Genomic DNA, 23303 nt, shown 5'->3' on the forward strand with positions numbered 1-23303 from the left:
GTGTGACATCCGCGGTGGTGCAGCGGTAGCGTTGTTGCCTCACAGCAAGAGGTTCTTCCGTTCGATTCTCGGCTGGAGTGCGGGGAGTGCCTTCTGTGTGGAGTCTGCATGTCCTCCCCCGGTTGGGTGGGCATTCGAATGCATAAATGGGCGTGTCTTTGTTGAAGGTTGAACGTTGAGCTGGCACCTCGGCGTTCGTGAAAATCTACTGCCAATCATTAGAGGACCGGAGTTCCGCTGTGGCGACCCCTAACCGGGAAAAGCCGAAAGACAAACAACAACAACAGTAACCCATGGGGAGGGGGGTACTGATCACAAGTAATCCTTCTTTTCTGCCAAACTGATGTTTTTATGTGGCTGTTTAAACATGTGACTGACTATATGCACATTGCAGCCATTAGGAGTGTTGCCCTTTCATTACTAATTAAAATGTAGGAACACTCTGGTAGTCAGTGAAAATGGTGCAGCAGCACAACTTACCATGAACCAATGTACCAGTTACACTGTTGTGCCATTTAGTGTTTCTTAGTCATATGTATTCCCTCAAGAGCATCATTTGGTTACCTGGGAAATTTGCATGACTATGAATTGCTACACTGAGCAACTGAAAGGGCTGTGAGTGGATTGCCCTAACTACTAAGAAGACCACACACAGGCAATTAACCCCCCTCCCCACCCCCAGAGAAGCACACTCATACCTATTCACACATGCCAAGATTTATCCATATTAGCAGTCTGAGCAGGGAGAAACATCTTCACTTTGCCCTTCACATATTCCCATCAGTGAAATACCTAGATGTGCACAACAAGATTACTGTGAATACTTGCACCTCTGAAATCCTGGTCCCGAACAGAAGTTGTATAGTATGGACATCTGTGAATCTCACACTGTGCAAGTCTTCTCCAAGGCAGTGAGCCAGGAAGCATATTTACAGAGACCCCAAACCTAGTCTACTGCATTTGCTGCAGCAGTATGAACCTTACTGTGTAGAAGCACACAGGGGTGCTTATAGGTTCTGAAGGGGGGGGGGTCATCTGTGAATCAGGACATTCTTTATAAAGTATGCAAGGCAACTTGTTTTTATCTTGTATACTTCATAAGCTGACTTTGAATGTCATCTTAGGTATCTGGTGTTGATGATTGCAGTGGGTGCACTTTATCAGCCAGTCCTGGCTGTAGTACTCCATTTTGTGGAAATGGACGGAAGTAGAAAGGGAAGAAGCCAACACCTTAAACTTGATCCTTTTCTGTTGACCAGGAAGTCTACCATTGGTAAAGCTGGGAAACAAATGGTCCATTTAGTAAATTCCTTTGCCTAGCCAAAGTGGAATATTGCAGAATTTTGCTCAAGTATCCCTGAAGAGTTAAAACTTGCATTGTATAATTTGATAGCTGCAGTGCTATAATGCTTTCCCCGTGTAATTCGTATTATTTTTGAGTGTTCTTTAATTAAAAAAAATGTCTGCAGACTGTTTATTGAAGGCTTACCATTCCAATTGAGTATCTCCATCAGTGCTTGGAATAGCTTGGAGACATGTCCATAAACTTTAGTTGACATACTACAGTGCATGCATGGGGCTGGCATCCATTAAACTCTGCGGATGCTTTTCCACACTATCCCTGTGCTGACATCTGCAGGGAGGGAATTTGGCAGACATTATAATGACAAAAAGTAAATTTTTACAAAGGCTGTATTTAATTTTCCTTTTTGGATTGCCGGGGAGGGATGGAATTATCAAAGTGCTTTTTGTGAAAAAATTAAGTTCCATACTGAAGAATACTATAAGCAAAACATGTGGACAACATGGGACATAAATTCAGCTTATGTCTGTCTGTTCTCTTGCTTCTATTGTGGACATTTGTACAGTAACTAATGATATATATATATATATATATATATATATATATATATATATATATATATATATATTTTTTTTTTTAGTGTTATTTTTTAAATTGTCATATTTCAGGTGATAAAATGCATAGTTTGAAGTGAATGGTGGCAGCAGAATGCAAGTTGTTTAGGGGATGAACAGTTAACAAGAATTGGGTGATATACAGCCATCTGAAAAGGGGGAGGGCAACATAGTGATTCAGTGGTCAATATCGCTGCCTCAACAGTACATTGTTTTTTACTTTGACTCACAGCTGGAGTATTTTCTGTGCTAAATCTGTCCTCCTTAAGTTCTTGTGAGGTTTGCTAGGTGATACTGGTTTCTTCCCACATTCCAATATATGTACAAGTAGATGAACTGATGATCTTCCAAATTACCAGCAGGTTGTAGGGAGATGGGAGGGAAAACACATTAAATGGGAATTCATTATATGTTAGCAAAAGTACTCCTGTAAAGCTCTTACAGGTAAAGGTGCTAAGTAGAGAGAATGAGCAGTGCCAGATTTGATACCAGTACCAGCAGTACCGAATTTAATGGCAGCAGCAGATCTGTGTGTTTAGCTGAGAAATGTAGCCCATCACTGGACCACATCTCTGTCCTTCATAGCTGATCCACACCTGTAACAGTAACACTGGCGAAACACTGATACTGTAAGTTGTGGATTTGGGCTTGACTGGAAGTTCTAAGGCAATCACTGCAAACATTTCTAAGAGTGTACATTATTGGTTGTGTGAAATGTTCTCTTGGGTGTATGTAATATTACTTTGTTTGGGATATATAAAGTGTATGCAATGAAAGAATAAAATTACTTTTTTCCCAGTGCTATCACACTTTGTTGAGCTTGTAAGATGTTTCTTTGCTTCTGTATCTTTACTGATTTGGAATGTCATGGAAGATGAGTTGCTTGCAAATGCATTTTTTTTAGGTTTATGTAATATGCTGCTTTTCATTTCCCCATAATTTAGCCAGAAAGAATAGATCCAAGTGCATCACGACAAGGGTATGATGTTCGATCAGATGTTTGGAGTCTCGGAATCACATTGGTAAGAGTCTTACTTCATAAAAATCATCTTTGTTTATTGCAGAGAGCCTTTATTTTCTTAGGATTGCACTATTCTACCAGAAGATAAATACTGTGTGATTAGTCAAGTGCACATTGCAGGCAGCGTTCTTCCTCTCAGAACCAAGTTCATGTATTACATGATAGGCTGGCCACTTGATACACTGATTCCAAGCTAGTAAATGCCATTCAGCTTTATGACTTTAAAAAGTTAGAGCCTGTTTGGTTTTCAGTTCATGTTGCATTATTTTTATTTGTGTCTGGTTTTTTTATAATTTTGTAATAATTCTGTATTCTGACTGTGTGGTCCTTCCTCCAAATTTCTAAGTTACCCATGCTTGATGTTTTCTGTAAAAGTATACTGTGTAAATTGATTTGGAGCCTTTTTGTGACTGTATGGATGGGATTTGTGTACCTGTAAATCAAAATTCACTGAATTGCCTTTCACAGAATAATTGCTCCCCAGCTAATGTTTTTTGACACATGCTTTGTTTAGTTGTGCTGTTCAACCCACAGCTCCACAAATTGTGTTTTGACAAACCATGCTAGATATATGAAGATGTTATGTGCGTGACGGGTTGTCACAAGGAATGGCCAGGCTAATGAGGATGAGAGGTCAAGTACCAAAGCCTATAAATGTAGGTGAAAATGCTACTATTTAAAAAAAAAAGATTGATAGTAAGCTTAATAGCGAAAGTCTTGATAGAGTGCAGGAATTTCTGAGAATGTGCTGGGCATTAAACTGCCATGATATTGATATGCTGACATGAATATGAAGAATATGATCCTTAAAACATTATAACTAGCTCATGTACTTTTTGCAAAAAAAAAAAAGTGAGGCAGAGAGTGCATGTGATACATATTCTGCAAGATGACCATATGGATTCAGTGAACTCTGTTGGAAAAATATACTTGGTGGAGCACAAATACATTTGTTGAAGTGCTCCATTGTTCTGGGATGTGAAACATTACTAATCCTGTATGCCAGTGCAAGAGCTGCCACTGGGCTGGGCATTATGATCTTTCCAACCATATGCTTTCTGATAAAGAAGTTGCACTGCTTCTCATGGTGCCGTAGCATGACGCTTTCCTCTTTCAGAAATAGGTATATAAACAGATAAATGCACATACACACACATGTATGTGTATGCATATATCTATGTATGTACATATGTTTGTGTGTGTGTGTATTCAATTCAGAATCTCGAAATTCCGAAACATTGAATTTCATATGATCGAGACCATATGATTGATGATGTTCTTTGTGTTTCACTGTTGCAGTCATCACATTTGGGTTATCTGCTTGCAGTAGCCTTCAGTCAGCCCGATTATCAAAGTCTTGGGTCCTCCGTTGGTTGCGGTCTCATCTTCCATGACGTCAGGTAGTCAGGGGTATAAAGCATGTAGCTGACGCCATTACATCAGTCTTTCTTGCCGTGCGGTGCCCGAAGCAGTTCGCAAGTGCTGGTCGGCCGACTCCTGAAATTTTCATTTTCGAGTTTCAGAACAGAAGTCTTCAACTAAAGCTAAGTAGCCCGTTGAGGAAACTTTTTCTTGCTCTAAACTGATGTCAGTAAAAGTCAATAACTGTATTTCTTGTGGAAAGCAAATACCTCATAAAGATTTTCATTCGTACTGTATTCCTTGCCTAGGCCCTGACCACGACATACCTCGCTGTCAGTTTTGTACCTTATTTAAACAACGAACTATTCGTCATCAGTGTATTTACGCTTCTAAATATTTTGGTACTTGGTTCAATTATCCAGATATGTCTTCGGTAAGCCACCCGACTACCAACATTCTGAAAAAACGCAAAGATAAAGACAGAGACAGGCCGCCTAGGTCCAGAGTTGCCGACGATGCTTCTCCTAAGCTAGTCGCCAGTACTAACTGAGGCGCTTTTGTAGCCTCCGATACCCACCACTTCAGATTCGCAGGCCTCTACTGAGACCCACTCGGAGTCTGGTATGCCGCAAGATGCTTCAACTGTGGAACCTGCGGATGTCTCTCCCTTGGATGGGTCTGGAGCCACTGTGCAGGCACCGGCTTCTGTGGGTGTATTCAGGCCTACTGACTTGCATATTAAACCGACGCCATCTTCTTCTTTAAGGCCTAAAACTTGAACCATGCCTAGAAAACCGATACCCAGATCGTATGGTCAGGCCTCTATGCCTAAAAAACAAATAATAAGAATGGCTGAAGACCTTATTACTTTAATCAGGGTAAGCAAACCTTCCCCCTCTAAGAGACCTAAGACTGAATTTGCTTTTGATACTTCTGACCAGGATTCTGCAATTTCTGTTTCCTCTGATGACCAGGATTTACCCTTATCTACCTGTGAGGATTCTGATGCAGAGGGCTCTGTTCCTTCTGCTTCCACCCCAGAGGATTTCTCTTTTGGTGAAACCTTGCATACTCTTAGGGAGCATTTTCACTGGGAAAGCCAGGATTACTCTGATTCTAAAAAGAGGCTTAGGGATTTCTTACTCCTGCCCTAACACAGGCGTTTAGCTGTCCCTCCTGTACTAGACATTGTTGATGATGCCTTTTCGGAATCTAGATTTGCCCCTGTCTCTTTACCTCCTGCTCCCAGAAAACCTGATAGATATTACAGGGTTCCTTACTCTCACAAGTTCCTTTTTAAAAAATCATACTGTGGATCCTGAGACCATTTCACAGGGACCCAAGGGCATTAAGGCTACTACTGCCAAAAATCCTACTCCCTCTGATAGAGATTCCAGGGCACTGGATAGATGGGGTAAGAAGGTATACACTTCTGAAACCTTGGCCATTAGGGCCTTAAACTGCCAGTTTCATATGTTAAAGTAGCAGCATATTATTGGATTGCTTAAACAGAAAATTATGTTGATTCCTGACTGTGCTGAAAATAAGGATTTACAGGATTTAATGCATTCTGCTGAACAGGTTGGAAAACATACTTTGCAATGTGGTTTTGACTCACTAGAGGCATCTTGCAGGGCTGCTGTCACTGGGTCTGTAATTAGAAGTCATGCTTGGCTTAAGGAGCAATCTTTGCCAGATCATGTTAAAGCTAAATTGCTGGATGCTTCCTTAAATCAGGACCGCCTGTTTAGCAACAAAGCAGAAGAAGTTCTTAAAAAGATGAAGGAAAAAGTTAAATCTATGCAAACTGTTAACGATTTCCTATAAGTACAGCCACCAAGATTTAGAAGGCATTGGCTCTCTAAGAACTGGTCCTTTCCTGCCTCTTCCAGGCCTACTCAGTCCAAACCCAGAACCAGCAGAACACCCAGGTTTCAGTCCCTGGGTACGCACAGGACTAAGCAGTGGGGGGCTCCCACTTCCAAATCAGGAAGTAGTAAGACTCCCCCGTATGGTAAGCTGTCTCAATGACTTAACTTTAACACTTCCAAGCACTTCTCAACTGACTGCTCCTTTGGGGGAAAGATTGCTCTGCAGGAAAAAATTGGGAACTCATTACCCAGGACAAATGGGTTTTAAATATAGTTTCCCAAGGATACAGATTTCACTTCCACACGTTACCAACCCCAAACGGTTAGCCAGATCTACCCCTAAATTAGTGGGCAGAGGCTCAAAAGCAAGTACTCTCTCTCTTAAGCATAAAGGCTATTCAAACTGTACCAGAAGAGGAAAAGGGACAAGGCTTCTGCTCAAGACTTTTCCTGGTACCCAGAAAAGACAACTCATAGCGTCCTATCCTGGACATTTCTGTCCTAAACACCTTTTTGGTGATTCCAAAATTCAAGATGCTAACTCTTCACAAGTTGCTTCCTATGCTAGGCAAGGATGCCTGGTTGGCAACACTGGATTTTAAAGGAAGCCTGCCTGCACGTCCTAATCTTGGAATCTTGCAGAAGATACATGTGCTTCAAAGCAGGCTACATGCACTTCTCTGCACTGCCCTTTGGCTTATCTACTGTGCCCAGGGTATTCACATAGTGCCTAGCTCCAGTCATTGCATTTTGCAGGCAAAGAAATATTCAAATATACCCATACCTGGACAATTGTCTAATTCAGGCAGAAAGCCAGGACATACTTTTGAATCTTCTGGCATTTTGTACAAAAGGTGCTAACTTGTCTAGGGTACACCATAAATGAAAAGAAATCACATCTTGTACCCTGTCAACAAATTATATTCCTGGGAGCAAGCTTGAACACAGCTTCCCAGATGGCTTTCCTCACCCCAGAGAAACAAATTTATTTGACAACGTACTTCAAACTAATGGCCACAAAAGCCTGCTATCTGCAAGGCAAATACTGAAAGCCTTGGGGTTCATGGCCTCCTGCATTCTACTAATTCCATATGCAAGAGTGCATATGAGGAAACTACAGTGGTATCTAAAAGGCTATGGTGTCAACATTCTCATGATCTAGAAGCAATGATTCCTATCATATCTTGCCTACAGAGTTCCTTTGGTGGGCATAGGCCTGCCACCAAAACAAGGGACTACCATTCAGTCTACCCCCTGCTGCCCAAACCCTAACAAGAGATGCATCAGACTATGCATGGGGGGCTCACCTGGAAGAAAAGTGCATTCAGGGCAAATGGAACCCAAGTCAAATGCACCTGCATATCAATCAAAAAGAAATGTTAGCTGTACAGAATGCTCTGACAGCCTTCAAGGACCACATTTTTCCAGGACAATTAATGGTAAAGACGGAGAACACCACTGTTATGTGGTACATAAACATGCAGGGGGGTACCGATTCATACCCCCTCTGCAGACTAGCCATGGCTCTGTGGAACACAGCCTTGAGCTACCAAGTGCATCTACAGGCTCAATTCCTGCCAGGAAAACTAAGTACACTGGCAGACGAACCAAGCAGAAATCTCATGGACCCACACGAGTGGAAACTGGAACCAAAGACTTTCAACAAATGGGGGAGCCCAGATATAGACCTGTTTGCCTCCCCCCAGAACTACCAGTTGGACAAATTCTGCACAAGGACATCCCACAAACAAGCTTGGAAAGTGGATGCTCTGTCCTTCAGCTGGAAAAATCTTATCAGTTTATGCCTTTCCTTTTCTGCCTCTCCTCTCCAAAGTACTACTAAAGATCAAGCAGGACAAAGCAAGGACGATACTGATTGCACCAGACTGGCCACGCCAACACTGGTACCCACTCTTGCGCAGTGTGTCACTGCTGGCTCCATGGCACCTGCCTCAGACCCCTACCCTGCTGTCACAGCAGGAGCACCAGATTTTGCACCCTCATCTTCAAACCCTGAACCTGGCAGCGTGGCTAATTACCTAATCTCTTCGTTACCATTCCTCAGTAAACAAGTGTTGGATGTCATTTGCTTAAAAATGGAAAAAGATTCTGTGCCTGGAACCAAACTTAAGGGATGGGCACAGTAGCGCCCAGTTTACCTCAGATTCTTCAATACTTAACTGAGATGCTTCATAAGGGCCTTTCTTTTTCGTCCATCAAAATTCATGCCTCAGCCATTTCAGCTCATTACAACACATAACCACCCCTCTTCTCTCATCCACTGCTCAAGCAGTTCCTCAGAGGGGCCACCCAGGAGAGCCCCAACTCCGGCCTGGGACCTTAACTTTGTACTGGAAAAACTCACTCTTCCTCCTTTTGAACCAGCTGCAAGTGCAGAGTTAAAATTCCTTTCTTGGAAAACAGCCTTCCTTTTAGCAATCACTTCAGAAAGAAGGGTATCTGAATTACAGGCCCTTATGGCAGTCGAGCCTTTCATCATCTTTCATGTGGACAGGCTGTCCCTCAGGACCAATCCCTCCTTCATGCCCAAGGTGGTAACCAGTGTGGCTCTTAATTAATCCATTCATTTGCCAACCTTTTTTTCTAATCCACAGAACAAAGGGGAATGGATACTGTGCACTCCTTAGATGTGCACAGACAACTTAGATTTTACTTGGACAGGACTAAACCTCAAAGGAAATCTGAACAACTGCTGGTGGCATTTGCTGCATGGCAGAGGGGAAGGCTATTTCAAAGCAAACCATTTCTAAATGGATAGGCCATTGCATTCATTTCTACTGTTATCACCATGGAAAACCTATCCCACAGGGGATCAGACCACATTCAACCAGGGCTGCATCTACCTCTACAGCCTTTCTCAGAGGTGTCCCTACCAGGGATATCATAGAAGCTGCTACCTGGAGTTCTGTACATACTTTCACCAAGTATTACCATTTGCCAATTTTCTCTAAATCCAGAGCTGGCTTTGCCACTGCAGGCTTGCAGGGCCTTATAGCTGGTCCTAATGCTATCTAAATTCCTCCTCCCATCCTTAGCTTTGGGAATCTACACAAATGTGATGACTGCAACAGTGAAACACGAAGAACATAGTACAGTTGTGTACACTTACCATAAATGTAGATGTTCGAGTGTATTCACTGTTGCAGTCCTGGTTACCCTGCCTCCAGCCCCCTGTCTTCTTTTCTTGTTCTCTTTTACTATGCTTAAACGCTTTTTGGTATACTTGCTTTTTTGTTGGAGGTATAACCTTGCATATATATAATTGCTTCCCATTAAGGGGGGCACCTGACATCTGGGGCAAGAAAAACTGATGTAATGGCATCGGCTGCATGCTTTATACCCTTGACTACCTGACATCACGGAAGATGAGACAGCAGCCGACGCAGGACCCAAGACTTTGGTAATCAGGCCGACTAAGGCCTACTGCAAGCAGATAACTCAAATGTGATGATTGCAACAGTGAATACACTCGAACATCTACATTTATGGTAAGTGTACACAACTGTACTTTTCGGATTATAGAAATTCCGAAACTAATCCCCAAAAAAACCCAAAACAACAATTTAAATGTTTCTGCAGAGGGGCAAGCCCCCCTGCACCCCTCACCCTCCCGCTACGTAAATATTCCAACTCCAAGATAGCACTACAGCGAGGAAAAGGGAAATCTCCCATTCCGTGCTGTATGCAGATCTCTGTTCACAATGTCGGGGTTCTGAAATTTCGATCAATAGGTCTCGGCCATATGAAATTCAATCTTTCAGGATTTCGGCATTGTGAAGTGTTTCCATGTGTGTATATGTCTGTGTGTGTGTGTGTGTGTGTGTGTGTGTGTATATATATATATATATATATATATATATATATATATATATATATATATATATATATAGATAGATAAATAAAAGCACAGTTCAGAAGAATTCCAGCGCCAAAAATACTACAGTTAATATAAAAATAAATATTACTTTTATTTATTGCTCAGCAACAAAAGGAAATAAAGACTGTGGATACATGCTTTTATAACCAACAATAGTGCAGCCAACTCTTTTAAATTGCAAACTATTCATTATGGTAACATGAAACCTTTTGAAAATATCTATTAAAGAATCAAGTATTTCAGACATCAAAAATATGTATAATCTAGTACAAAAATGTAGAATAAATATTAGTGTAATAATCAGGGTTTACAGAAATATAAATATGTCCCATGGTTGAGTGGCGTTCGAAAGACGTGTAGAATGGGCATAACTTCGTGGAAGGTTGGGCATTGAGCTGACACCTCGGCACCGTAAAAATCTACTGCCAATCATTAGTGGACCGGAGTTCCGCTTTGGCGACCCCTAACCAGGAAAAGCCGGAAGAAGAAGAAGAACAGAAATATAAATGTATGTCATGTTTTAAATGGTCATTCAAATGATGTGAAGGCAAGATTAAGTATATTTAAACATTCCATTTATTATGTGAAGGAAGACCAAAATTCAAACTAGAGGAAATACTTTATTAATCTGTTGTGTGCATTCTTCCCCCTATTGACCATAATCCAGATTACAGAAGACAAAATACATAGTAAAATGAAAAAGTTCAGAACAACTACATTTGCTAACCAATCAAAAGAATAACTGTATTTATATTATGAGGATATAATACACCTAGATTAATTATCTAACTTTGTTCCTTCATATTTGAAGTCTTCTGTCATGCTCTTTAGTGAGTTCTTAAGGTATCAGCTTTGTCAATACCAGTAAACATAAAGTTGGTATGTTTTAAGGTATGTTTAGAAAGTGCACTTAAGTTTGCACAGCATCTAAGATTGCCAAGGTGCAATCAAATACATTGTTTCCAATAGCCTCCAGCCTGGCCCACTTGAAAAGAGCCACAGTTGCATACTGCCATATAGCTTATTAACTCCTTTGTGATGAGTAAAGTCACATTTGTTGGTTCATTGTTGTATTGATTAGTACTAGGCTAACTGTCCTTGTGGGCCATTTTAAGTCTAGACAGTTACCCCATTTAAGAATCAATTCCTGCACCTTGTGTCTATAAGGTAAACATCTTAACCATTATACTGACCTCACACTCCTCTAGCAGCCTGTGCACATCTTGCATTCTCGAGCATTTTCTGAAAAATAAACTTAAAAAAGGTAAGATAAACAAATGTAAGTATTTTGTGAACAACAAATACTATTAAGACAGTACAGATAGCAGTGTTATCAGTAAGACAATTCTTAATGATAGTGCATTCATAGTTTTTCCATTAATGCTATATTATAATGCACACAAACTGAAAATTATATTTGTTGCTACATTTTCACAAACAAATGGCCATATATTGGAAACTCTCCGACCTAGATATGCAATGTTAGAACATTTTTGTTAACTAGACATAATCTTTCACACGATGACAAAAAATCCTCTATGAGTGCATGTTTATTGAGATATTTACAGACGTATGAAAATGTATGCTTAATTATATAATCATTGGTATAAGTAACACTGAATATCTCTCAAGTTGTGCAACTTACAGTGCAACTGGCAAAACTAGCTTTCTTCAACAACATCTAAGGTTTCACCCAATGTCATGCACCACTTTGTAAGTCACTTGGTTTTTAAAGTATAAAGTAAATGTGGAAATATTGTGTATTTTCTAAATAACTAGTATTATGTTGGGTATATTGTGACATAAATGGAAACTGGCAATTAAGTTTCCTCTCTTCCATCATGGCATATCATACCATATCTCTCAGTAACATGAAGGGCTCACCATTATGGAAATATGAACATAAATATAAAAATATGAATAATAAGTGACACACAGTAGTTCATTTGTCTACTGCAGAACATCCCAGGCTAACAATTTTAGTGTCATTTCGTTAGTAACTCCTTGCCTTTTCTAATAATGCCTATTAGCTGGTAAATCACTTGGTTAAAGAAGCCAGACCTAAAAAAGTTCTTGACGCCATAAGGAACTATGGGAATGAATTGGAAGTCTACAAAAAAGGCACTGCAGGCCTGAATGAGATATACTACCCATTCAGAAGTACAGATAATCGGTATCAGATTTCATAAACTTTACTGCTACTGATAGATGTAAAATGTTTTGTCTGGCAAATCTGGATACAAAATTGACATTTCCCTCAAGGGAGTAAGCCTTTAGGGTTATTATCTGAGGGAACCATGGAAGGACCTCTGTGGGTCACATTGATCAAGATTCCTTCCTGTGTGGTAAGAAAATTTAATTAGTGTAGGGTATAAGTAAATGTAAAAGTATCAATTAACAAACTATCCCAATGTTTTTTAATAATGGATTTTAATTTAAAGGTGTTTGTGCCACTTTTGACCAAAACTCTTAAGTATGGAATCATATTCGTGGTTAACTCCATGGCTGAGGCTGTTGACATATAGGTAAGGAGGATGATCAAGCCTGTATTGTGTGTAAACATGCTGGGCAACTCTGGTAGAGGCCAGAGCTCAGAGAGATGACACTGGGTTAGAGAAGGAGGACTGAGAGGACCTGATCACTCTGTGTGCCCCAGGTAAGGGACACACACACACTCATAGTCAGTCTATATTGAAAGCCCAGTTTAACATTGATGGAGGCATGTAAGCTAGGACAGGGCTAGGGCATAGAAAATCCCTCACCCAGGGCAATATGGACAGCTACTTGCCTAGCTTGTTCTGCTCTGCAGCGCTGGCAGGTGCACCATCTTTAGAGTGACCATGTACAGGATCTTTCCCAAAAGGGTTACCCTCCCAGTATAGGTCACACCAGAGAGTCTGCCAGGGCATGGGAAGAGCAGATGTGGGAGTATATGGAATTGGCAGTAAAGGAGCTTATGGACAAACAGATCACATCAGTCCCTAACTAGTGATTGTCACTGCTGATCTTTGCCCAAAACCATTGTGAAAATTTGTAAAATACTATGTTGGCTCAAAGACTGTTGACTTTCCGTACCAGTAGATTTTCTGTCAGTAACATTTTCTAAAGTGGACAATACAGATGGAGAGCATACTGTGAACATGCATTCTTAACAGAAAGCAAACACCTGTCTGTTGGTGAAGTAATAGCCATTTTATGATGAGTAGTACTGCCTTGCCTGGTAGTGGATTACTATCTGTAGAAGTGATGATAAAAATAAAATTCATTGGTGTTTTCCTCTTTTTTTTAATGTATGCATTTTCATAAGAAGCATGGTAAGAACAATATATATGTAACTAAAAACCAGAATAACAGGTTTTTGATGCTTTCTTCATTTTTCCAAGTAGATGCTTATCTTTTGTATTTTACGTAATTTAAGTGAGCCGTTTTTCTTTTTTCTTTGTCTCAAAAAGTATGAACTAGCCACAGGTCGATTTCCCTATCCCAAGTGGAACAGCGTGTTTGATCAACTGACGCAGGTAGTTAAAGGAGATCCTCCACAACTCGGGAATTCTGAAGAAAGGGAATTCTCTCCTAGCTTCATTAATTTTGTTAACTTGTGGTACGTATAGCCAGCAAAAATTGTAGTATTTTATGCAGCTGTATTTTTTAATAAATGTGAAGTAATGTTGGTGAAGCCTGAACTACCTGAATTCTGCACTCATTTTTTGCGAGGGGGTTGGCAAGTAGATAGTATTTTAGGAGAGGGCAAGTTCAGTATTTGTGGGACCTGCCTTGTCGATTTCATAACCAGTAAGCTGTTTATTTTTAATTTAATTTCCATAAACTGCATCTGCTTGGGGTAGTAGTTATTGCCTAAAATGTCATATCTGTAGCAAACTGATTTCTAGTTGATTTAATGTTTAGATATGATTCTGTCACATCAAAGGCAAGTGCTCAGGGGTCAGTACATTGAGTTAAACTGTTCTTGTTGACTTGAAATATCTTTGCAAATTACTGCTTCTGCATTAGGAAGAGGATTAAGTTACATGTTGTTAGTTTATAATTGACTCTTTGGAGATGGCTGGGTTGGTTTATTATTTTTTACTCTGTGACCAATGAATTGTATCACTACTGAGTGAAATGCATTATTTGGACTTTATTGTATTTAAAGCAATTAACAAATTTAACATTTCAGGCTGTTTTTATTCACTGTCTAGTAAGCAGTCAAGTTGTACTGTTAGGTTTGTTTCCTAGTATATTTGTAGGATAGGCGACATAGCAAAACCCAATGCAGTGATGAAGAGCGAATCAAACTTGTGTATTGTATCACACGTAGATAAAATTTGAATCAAAAATTGTCACATATTGAATGTCTCTTTTTACATCAGCATCACAAGCTGCTGATGTCCTTCAAGAATGCAACTGCAGTCCTGACATATGGGTTGTCCTGCCTCAGCCAGCCCTTCGGTCGGCCGGATTCCAAAGTCTGGGTCCGGCGTCGGCTGATGTCGCCTCTTCCCCGATGTCAGAGCGGCTGGGGTATAAAAGCATCAGCCGATGCCATCTTCTTCAGTCTTTTTTGCCGCGCGGTGCCCGAAGCAGAAGCAGTTCGCAAGTGCCGGTCGGCCAGCTCCTGTGTTTTCAGATACTGAAGTCATCAAAAAGCTAAGTACCCCGTTGGGGAACCTTTTCTTGCCTCAGCCGATGTCAGACAAAACTGAAAAAGTTAATAATTGTTTGTCTTGTGGTAAACAAATACCTCATAAGGACTTCCATTCTTACTGCCTTCCCTGCCTCGGCCCAGACCACGGCGTCGCCTGTGCTGCCTGTGCTTGCTTCAATAAGCGCACACTTAGGCGCCGGGCAGAATTTGCTGAAGACTTTTTTGGGGAAAATTACTCCTATATCATGCCGTCGGAACTTCCGACAGCACACGTTTCCAAAAAACGGAAGGACCGGGACCGACCTTCACGGCCCGCGACTTCCACCGACACCACGCCTAAGCCTACCGCGAGTGCATCGGTCTCTTCGGAGGTGGTGATTCAACCGCTCCAGGCGACGACACCGCTTTACCGCACACTTCGGTCCCGGAGGCTTCCCCGGTGCCGGTTGTTGTTTTTCCTCCTGAAACCGAAGCCCAAGATTTGCCTGACACCATACCGGTGGACAAAGTTACTCCAGCACGTGGGGCAGCTAGGCCTCCTGTGTCTATGTCCATCAAGGCCTACACACGTGCTAAGGCTGCCAGCCAGGCTAAGTCTCACCCTCCTAAATCTTTTTCTCAGACTCCCACTTTGGATAAACAGATCATGACTTTAGCTGCAGATCTAATTTCTTTAATCAGGGGCTCTCAGGCTCATCCAGACAGAGGTTCTCAGCCGCCTTCAGACAAAAGGCCTAGGGTTGAGCAGACAGATACCCTTTCTTCAGATGAAGCTTCTGGTGAGTCAGGCCTTTCAGATTCCCAGGATGAATCCTTCCCGGCCTACGAGGATTCTGATGCAGATGAATCCATTCCCTTTGCCTCTCCTCCTGAGGATATTTCTTTCGGGGAAATGCTGCACTCCATGCGAGGGCATTTTCAGTGGCAGGGCCAGGACTTCTCGGACTCCAGGAAAAGGCTTCGGACCTTCCTTAAGTTACCCCAGCATAGGCCTTTAGCTATTCCCCCAGTGTTAGATGTATTGGATGATGTGTACTCAGACTCCAGTACTTCTCCTGATTCTCTCCCTCCTGCTCCTGTCAGGCCTGACAGATATGATAGGGTTCCTGAAACTCATAAGCATCTCTTTAAGGCCCACTCTGTTGACCTAGAAACTATTTCTCAGGGGCCCAAAGGAGTGGCCACTTCCACGACCAAGAATCCTTTGCCCGCAGACAGGGAAGCTAGGTCCCTGGAGAGGTGGGGTAAGAAAGTTTATACCTCTACCACCCTTGCCATGAGGGCTCTTAACTGTCTTTTTCATATGTTTCAGTATCAGGATTTTCTGATGGATGATTTGCAGAAAAAGTTAGCCTCTCCTGAGCCTTTAGATAGAAAGGCTTTGCAGGATTTGGTTCACAATACTCAGCAGGTTAGCAATCATTTTCTTCAGTGTGGTTATGATGCATTGGAAGCTTCATGTAGGGCAGCTATGACAGGGGCCGTCATACGTAGACATGCTTGGTTGAAAGAACAGTCATTGCCAGACCATGTTAAAGTAAAGCTTTTAGATGCGCCTCTGGAAAAAGACAAGCTATTTGGTGCTAATGCACAGGGTGTGTTGAAATTAATTGAGGAAAAGGCTAAATCAGTACAAACAGTCAAAAATTTCCTCCAGGTTCAGCCACCAATTGGCCTTTGAAGAATTGGTCCTTTCCAGACACTGACAAGTTTCAATGGGGAAAAAGGCGTGCTCGAGGTAGAGGGCAATACCGAGGCTCCTACAGGGGCCGCCAATGGCAACCAACTAATCAGAGAAGTGGCGCAGGGACTCCCACTGCTCCACAGGGACAATCACAATGACTTGTCTTTGACACCGCCGACCAAGGCTCAAAGAGAAGCTCCTTTAGGTGGAAAGTTATCCTTATTTTCAAAGAATTGGCACGTTTTTACAAAGGACGGATGGATTTTGAACATAATAGATAAAGGTTACAGGTTCCACTTCCATACCTTACCAACAAGACAAGGCATGCCATATCTGCTACACAATCAAAGGGCAGAGGCACTCATACAAGTTTCAAAGCTGCTACAAATCAAAGCAATAGAAAAGGTTCCTCCTCAGGAACAAGGCCAGGGATTCTACTCAAGACTGTTCCTTGTTCCAAGAAAAGAAAAGCAATGGAGACCTATACTGGACTTGTCCGCTCTAAACACTTTTCTCATTGTGCCAAAATTCAAAATGCTGACGTTACAGCAACTCCTTCCCATGCTGGGCAAGGGGTCTTGGCTGGTTACTCTGGACCTCAGGGAGGCATACCTGCATGTCCCAATCAGACACAGCTGCAGAAGATACCTCAGATTTCTTGCAGGGTCAGAGCATTATCAATTCTCAGCATTGCCTTTTGGCTTATCTACTGTGCCCAGAGTATTCACGAAATGCCTGGCATCAGTAATTGCACATTGCAGACTTCAGGGGATACAAATATACCCTTATCTGGACGACTGCCTTATACAAGCGGACAGCCAGCAAGCCTTGGTGAGAAACTTGGACTATGTCATTCATTTACTACAGGCTTTGGGATACACAGTCAACATTCAAAAATCAAGACTACTGCCATCCCAACAAATAATTTTTCTAGGAGCCAAACTGGACACAAATTCACAAATGGCTTTCCTCACAGAAGAAAAACAAGAACAATTACCAGATTACTTCAAAAGCCTAGCAAAGCATACCCAGATGACTGCAAGGAAAATCCTGCAGACCCTGGGGTTTCATGGCATCTTGCATTCTTCTGATCCCACTGGCAAGACTACACATGAGAAAACTACAATGGTGCCTAAAAAGTCTATGGTCTCAACACAGCCACAACTTAGAAGCAATTATTCCACTCATTCCATGTCTACAAAAGGAATTTTTGTGGTGGGCACAAGCAAGCCAGCTAAACAAAGGCATGCCCTTCAACAAACCTCAAGCAAGCCAAACCATTACAACAGACGCCTCAGATCATGGATGGGGGGCGCACATGGAAGGCAGATGCATTCAAGGGCAATGGGCTCCCCGGGAATTGCATCTGCACATCAACCAAAAAGGGATGCTGGCAGTGATTCATGCACTCGAGACCTTCGGAAAATCTCTTCAGCAAGGTCATCTGCTAATAAAGACAGACAACACCACTGTTATGTGGTACATAAACAAGCAGGGAGGCACTCATTCTTACCCCCTTTGCAGACTAACAATGGCTCTTTGGGAAAAGTCCCTGAAACTGAACATACAGTTGCAATCCCAGTTTGTTCCAGGCAAGGACAATATTCTGGCAGACAGTCTAAGCAGAAACATTATGGACCCCCACGAATGGATGTTGCATCCAGACATTTTTTCAAAAATAACTCATGCATGGGGAAGGCCAGACATAGACCTCTTTGCCTCACACCACAATCATCATCTGAAAAAGTTCTGCTCAAGGACACACCATCCTCAAGCCTGGAGAATAGATGCTCTCTCCTTCAGTTGGAATTCTCTAACAATCTATGCATTCCTGCCTCTACCATTAATGACCAAGGTGTTACTGAAGATCAAAGCAGAACAACCGAAAGGCATTTTGATAGCTCCAGACTGGCCAAGACAGCACTGGTACCCATTACTAAGGAGCATAACTCGCACCAAACCGTGGCCCCTGCCTCTATGGCCTCTGCTTATAACTCAGTACAATTACAGGACTGTCCATCCAAACCTGCAAACATTGCAACTGACAGCTTGGAGGGTTACATGACTTCTCCCCATATTTCTCTCTCCAAAAAAGTTCAAGAGATCCTACTGGAAGCATGCAGGCCTACCACCAGAAAAACTTATTTAGCCAAATGGAAGAGGTTCAACATCTGGAATGCCAACAAGGGTCAGGATGCATCAGTAATGGACATCCCACAGATTCTAGAATACTTGGCAGAAATGTTTCACAATGGCCTTTCATATTCTTCCATAAAAATACACGCTTCAGCAATTTCAGCAAAATACAACTGTGATCCACCTGTGTTCTCACATCCTTTGCTAAGACAGTTTCTAAGGGGAATAAAGAATATCAAACCTCCAAGAAAACCACGAGTGCCTGCATTGGGACCTCAATTTCATCTTGGAAAAATTAACTCTTCCTCCTTTTGAGCCAGCAGCATCTTCAGAATTGCAATTTCTCTCCTGGAAAACAGTTTTCCTGTTGGCAATTACTTCAGCAAGAGTCTCGGAGATACAGGCCCTCATGGCAGTACCTCCATTTCTCATTTTTCATCGGGACAGAGTCTCTTTAAGAACCAATCCTTCATTCATGCCAAAAGTGATATCCAGGGTTTCTCTGAACCAAGCAATTCACCTGCCTACTTTCTTTTCCAATCCTCAAAATAAAGGAGAAAAACTTCTGCACACTTTGGACATACACAGACAATTGCGCTATTACTTGGATAGAACAAAGGCCAACAGAAAGTCTGACCAACTATTTGTAGCATACGCTCCTGGAGTACAAGGGAAGGCAATTTCCAAACAAACAATTTCAAAATGGATTGGAAACTGCATCAGATTCTGCTACTCTTTCCATGGAAAAGGTGTGCCAGCCAATATCAGGCCACACTCCACCAGAGCTACAGCCACCTCCACAGCCTTTTTAAGAGGGGTGGCTACAAAGGACATTCTAGAAGCTGCTACATGGAGCTCCGTGCATATATTTTCCAAGCATTACAACCTGCCTTTATTTTCCAGATCCTGCGCAGGCTTTGCTTCTGCAGTCTTGCAGGGCATTTTAGCTACACCATCATTATCTTAGATCCTACCACCCCCAGCTTGGCTATGATATTCAACCCATATGTCAGGACTGCAGTTGCATTCTTGAAGGACATAGTACAGTTTTGTACCTACCATAAATGTAGATGTCCGATAGATATGCAACTGCAGTCAGGTTTTCCCTCCCTCCTACCCCTCTGAAATTATCTTTTTGGGTCCACTCCCCCTTTTTCATATTAGCTGGGGATAGTATTTATGGTGTATCTGTTTATTACTGTTGTGCATGTCTGGAATTTTATCCATTCTCTAAATTTACCCTTCCTTGGAGGGCACCTGGCATCTGGGGCAAGAAACACTGAAGAAGATGGCGTCGGCTGATGCTTTTATACCCCAGCCGCTCTGACGTCGGGGAAGAGGCGACATCAGCCGACGCCGGACCCAGACTTTGGAATCCGGCCGACCGAAGGGCTGCCTGAGGCAGGACAACCCATATGTCAGGACTGCAGTTGCATATCTATCGGACATCTACATTTATGGTAGGTACAAAACTGTACTTTCTCATTTACATAAATTCTCTGAATTATAATAGCATAACTGTTTCATGTGTGCACACTTGCCAGCAGCAAGTCACATGAGCTGGAATGGTAATAACATCAGTAAATTGCTGAGATCCTGTAAAAGACAAATAGCCTGAGCATGTGCTAACATTTTGACTGGAACACAGTACAACACTGTATGAAACCTGGTGCCCTTTTCCCTCTGAGAAGCAGCTCAGTGCAGTAAGCAAGCAGAGCTGTAGTTGGTTTATTGTTCACAGAAAGAAATTAAGTCTTCCCCAAATAAACACTGCTACAAAAATCCCCCTACAAACAACACACCAGGATAGTTTCCTTTGTACGTTGTGGAACTTTGAGATACTGCTGCTGTTTTTAATTGTAATGTAAAAACAGAACACGTTGTGGGATGCATGTATGTATTTGATAATTATCATTTTTATTAATAGATACTTGATGAATCCCAACCCCACACCTCAGGAATGTTTATTTCGTGTGTTCAGATGCTTATGTCTGTGCATTTTACAATGCAAAATAGGATGAGACAAGTTAAAAAATTATAAGAACTAAAGACTACTTCTGTACAATATGGGTTTTCTAGAAGTGTAATAAATACTTCAGGATCTGCCATGAGGAAGTCTTAGAATCACATGCTTGAATCAGAATTTGTAGCTGATGCTGTAGGACCTCATATCAAGGTACATAGCTGATTCCACAAAACTGGTCCAAAGTATACAAAGGATAATCTGTCGAAAACCACCACCCAGCTGATTCCTGATGACCTAAGGGATTTAACTTAAACAAGGGGTGCCAGGATTTTTTTTCAGATAAGTGAGACTAGGTCTGGTCAAAGCTCTATAAGGTAGAAGTACAGACCTGGCAGCAACTGGTAGCGTATGCAGATCCCATATGCAACAGAAGTATAAGCTGCCTGAGTCTAGTCTCACTGTGGAGATCTGCTGCAGCACCAGGTCCCCATCTGAGAACCCAAGCTAAGGGAATCTTATAATAGTCCAAAGGGGAGGATAGCAAAGTACAGAAGTAGCATAAGGTTCTGGATCATGGGAGTATTTTTTGTGAGTGGAAGTAAGTCTAGGTATCAGCTGACTCTGGGACTTTATATGTCAGCTTGTCAACAGGAGTAATTCTAGATCACAAACTGTGAAACAAACTCCAGTCCCTACCCCTATAAGTAACAAAGAAAGATGCATTTGGCTCCTATTTACATGCATTTGAAATACTGTAGTCTTTACAGAACTAAGCTTTAAAGGGCTGTCTCGCACTCACTGAGTGATTGATTCCTGGCACTCTTTCAGGGTGATATAACTGGCACTGACTTATGAGTGAAAGACAGTTAAACTAGTTGTCATAGGACTATGACTGATAGGAGACACTTCTGCCTTCTTTGACCTCCCCTAGGAGCAGCTTATTCATGGTTATTAACGGTGGAACTGAACTAAATCCTTTGGGATGCCACACTCCAGAAGTTAGCTGTTGGAAGAATTTACACCAGATGCGACCTTGTGAGAGCAGCTCAAGAGGTAAAATCTAAACTAGTCAAGCACTGTGCATGGGGAAAAAACACAATAAACTCTAAGGTGTTCAGTTAGGATGGCACCACACTCCCATGTCATGCACAGCAGTGAGATCAAGAAGGGCCAGGATGGAATAGAGTGAGCTATTTATTGCCATCCATGTGGAGATCCTTATCCACCAAAATCAGTCTGGTTTCAACAGTATGCCTTACTCACAGTCCTGACTGACAAGGGTCAGAGAGGCTGTGAGATCTTAAATGTGAATACTTCTACAAACATACCATTTCTCCAGTAAACTTACCTATAAAATAAAGGTTAGAGGCAGGTCAGTAATTCTGCTGAAGATCCAAATTCCATGACGATTTATTTATTTTTTTAAACATCTTTATTAAATTACTACATTTTAGCAAACTGCATAGGTACATACACATTCATTGAAAAGAAAACAAACTGTGTTAACATTTCTGTAATGCATGAAATTAACATTGGAATATATTTTTTAACAATTTTTCATTCACTCCAACATTATATTATGTAGCTTATTCAGTTCCTGCCTTCCCTTAAACCTCACTCCTCCTCGTCCTGAACATTACTCTGCATGTATTGCCGCCACAAATTCCTGTTATTTCTGTGTAGTTTGCTCCTTCCCTTTTCTAAAGACCTCACCTTCAGTTCTTTTATTTCCTTTACACTTTTCAGTATCTCACTTATAGTTGGTTTAGGTTTTGATTTCCATTTTCTTGTAATTGCTTTTTTTGGCAGTCAGTAGCATTAAACTTAGTAAGGCCTTGCAAGGTTCATTTCCTTAGTTTCAACCATTTTCTCCCCCAACATTTCCAACAAAGTCTTCTGTAGGGAGATTTTAAAATCTGCCAAGTCGCTACATTCCCAAAAACACATTCTCATTTACCTCGCTCCCTCTTTCCCATCATAGCTCCAGCACTTAACTGTCTACCTTTGGAAAAATTGCTGAAGTCTGCTTTGGGTATAAAAGTACCAATGCAAACACTTGCAAGTAAAATCCTAAGTCTTCTAGACTTCGTTTGGGAGCCATAGAGTTGTACTTTCACTTTTCCTTTGTTAAGAGAGTGGAAGGGTAATTTACAATCTTTTCTAACCTCATCTGGCTGATTCTTATAGTTACTGTGTAGTATTTATATGCCCTACTAGTTATCAATTTTTAACAGCTTCTGATGTTCATCGTAGTTAGTGTTGCAGTACTGATACTTGGATTTTCCTGACATGTAGACATCCACAGTTGGTCCAAATACCAGAGTCTTTTACCATACCCCAACTGGCGAATGTCCTCGCAGACCAACATCCAGACATCAGGATATAAAACTGGCATCAGCTGGCACCATCTTCAGTTCTTTCTTGCCATGTAGTCCAATGATTAGTAGAGGTTTTACCTTGCTTTGTAGACTGTTGGTCAGTTTGAATCACCAGCGTTCCAGACAGCTTCATATAAGTACCTCGTTGGGGATATTTTTTATTACTTTTGAGCAAGAAAGTAATTATCTTTCCTGCAGGAAGCAGATTCACGACAAAGATTTTCATTTGCATTGCTTATTCTGGCTAGGCCTTCAGTACGACATTGCTAATTGCCAGAATTATGTGAGGTTCAGTTCTAAGACCACGAAGAGTAGGGCCAAGTCGCTTCATTTACATATGGCATCAAACCAAAATTCTTTTAAGGGAGGTCCATCGCACAACTTAGTGTCAACTGGTCCCCAGGCTCTCCTTTTGAAAACAGTGT

At 41.6% G+C, this 23303-nt stretch overlaps 1 protein-coding gene across 2 annotated transcripts in view; it reads left to right on the forward strand.

The window, feature by feature from the left end:
• MAP2K4 (mitogen-activated protein kinase kinase 4) overlaps positions 1 to 23303 on the forward strand; it is a 1470818-nt gene that overhangs the window by 1370513 nt on the left and 77002 nt on the right. For both annotated transcript variants that reach the window (XM_044068152.1, XM_044068153.1), the window contains 2 exons: positions 2862 to 2939; positions 13522 to 13670. In XM_044068152.1, the coding sequence (XP_043924087.1) occupies positions 2862 to 2939; positions 13522 to 13670 (227 nt within the window). The remainder of the gene's footprint in view (positions 1 to 2861; positions 2940 to 13521; positions 13671 to 23303) is intronic.

Source organism: Protopterus annectens, chromosome 4.part0 (assembly GCF_019279795.1).
Source record: "Protopterus annectens isolate FY-2018-M chromosome 4.part0, PAN1.0, whole genome shotgun sequence".
NCBI classification, from domain to species: Eukaryota; Metazoa; Chordata; order Ceratodontiformes; family Protopteridae; genus Protopterus; species Protopterus annectens.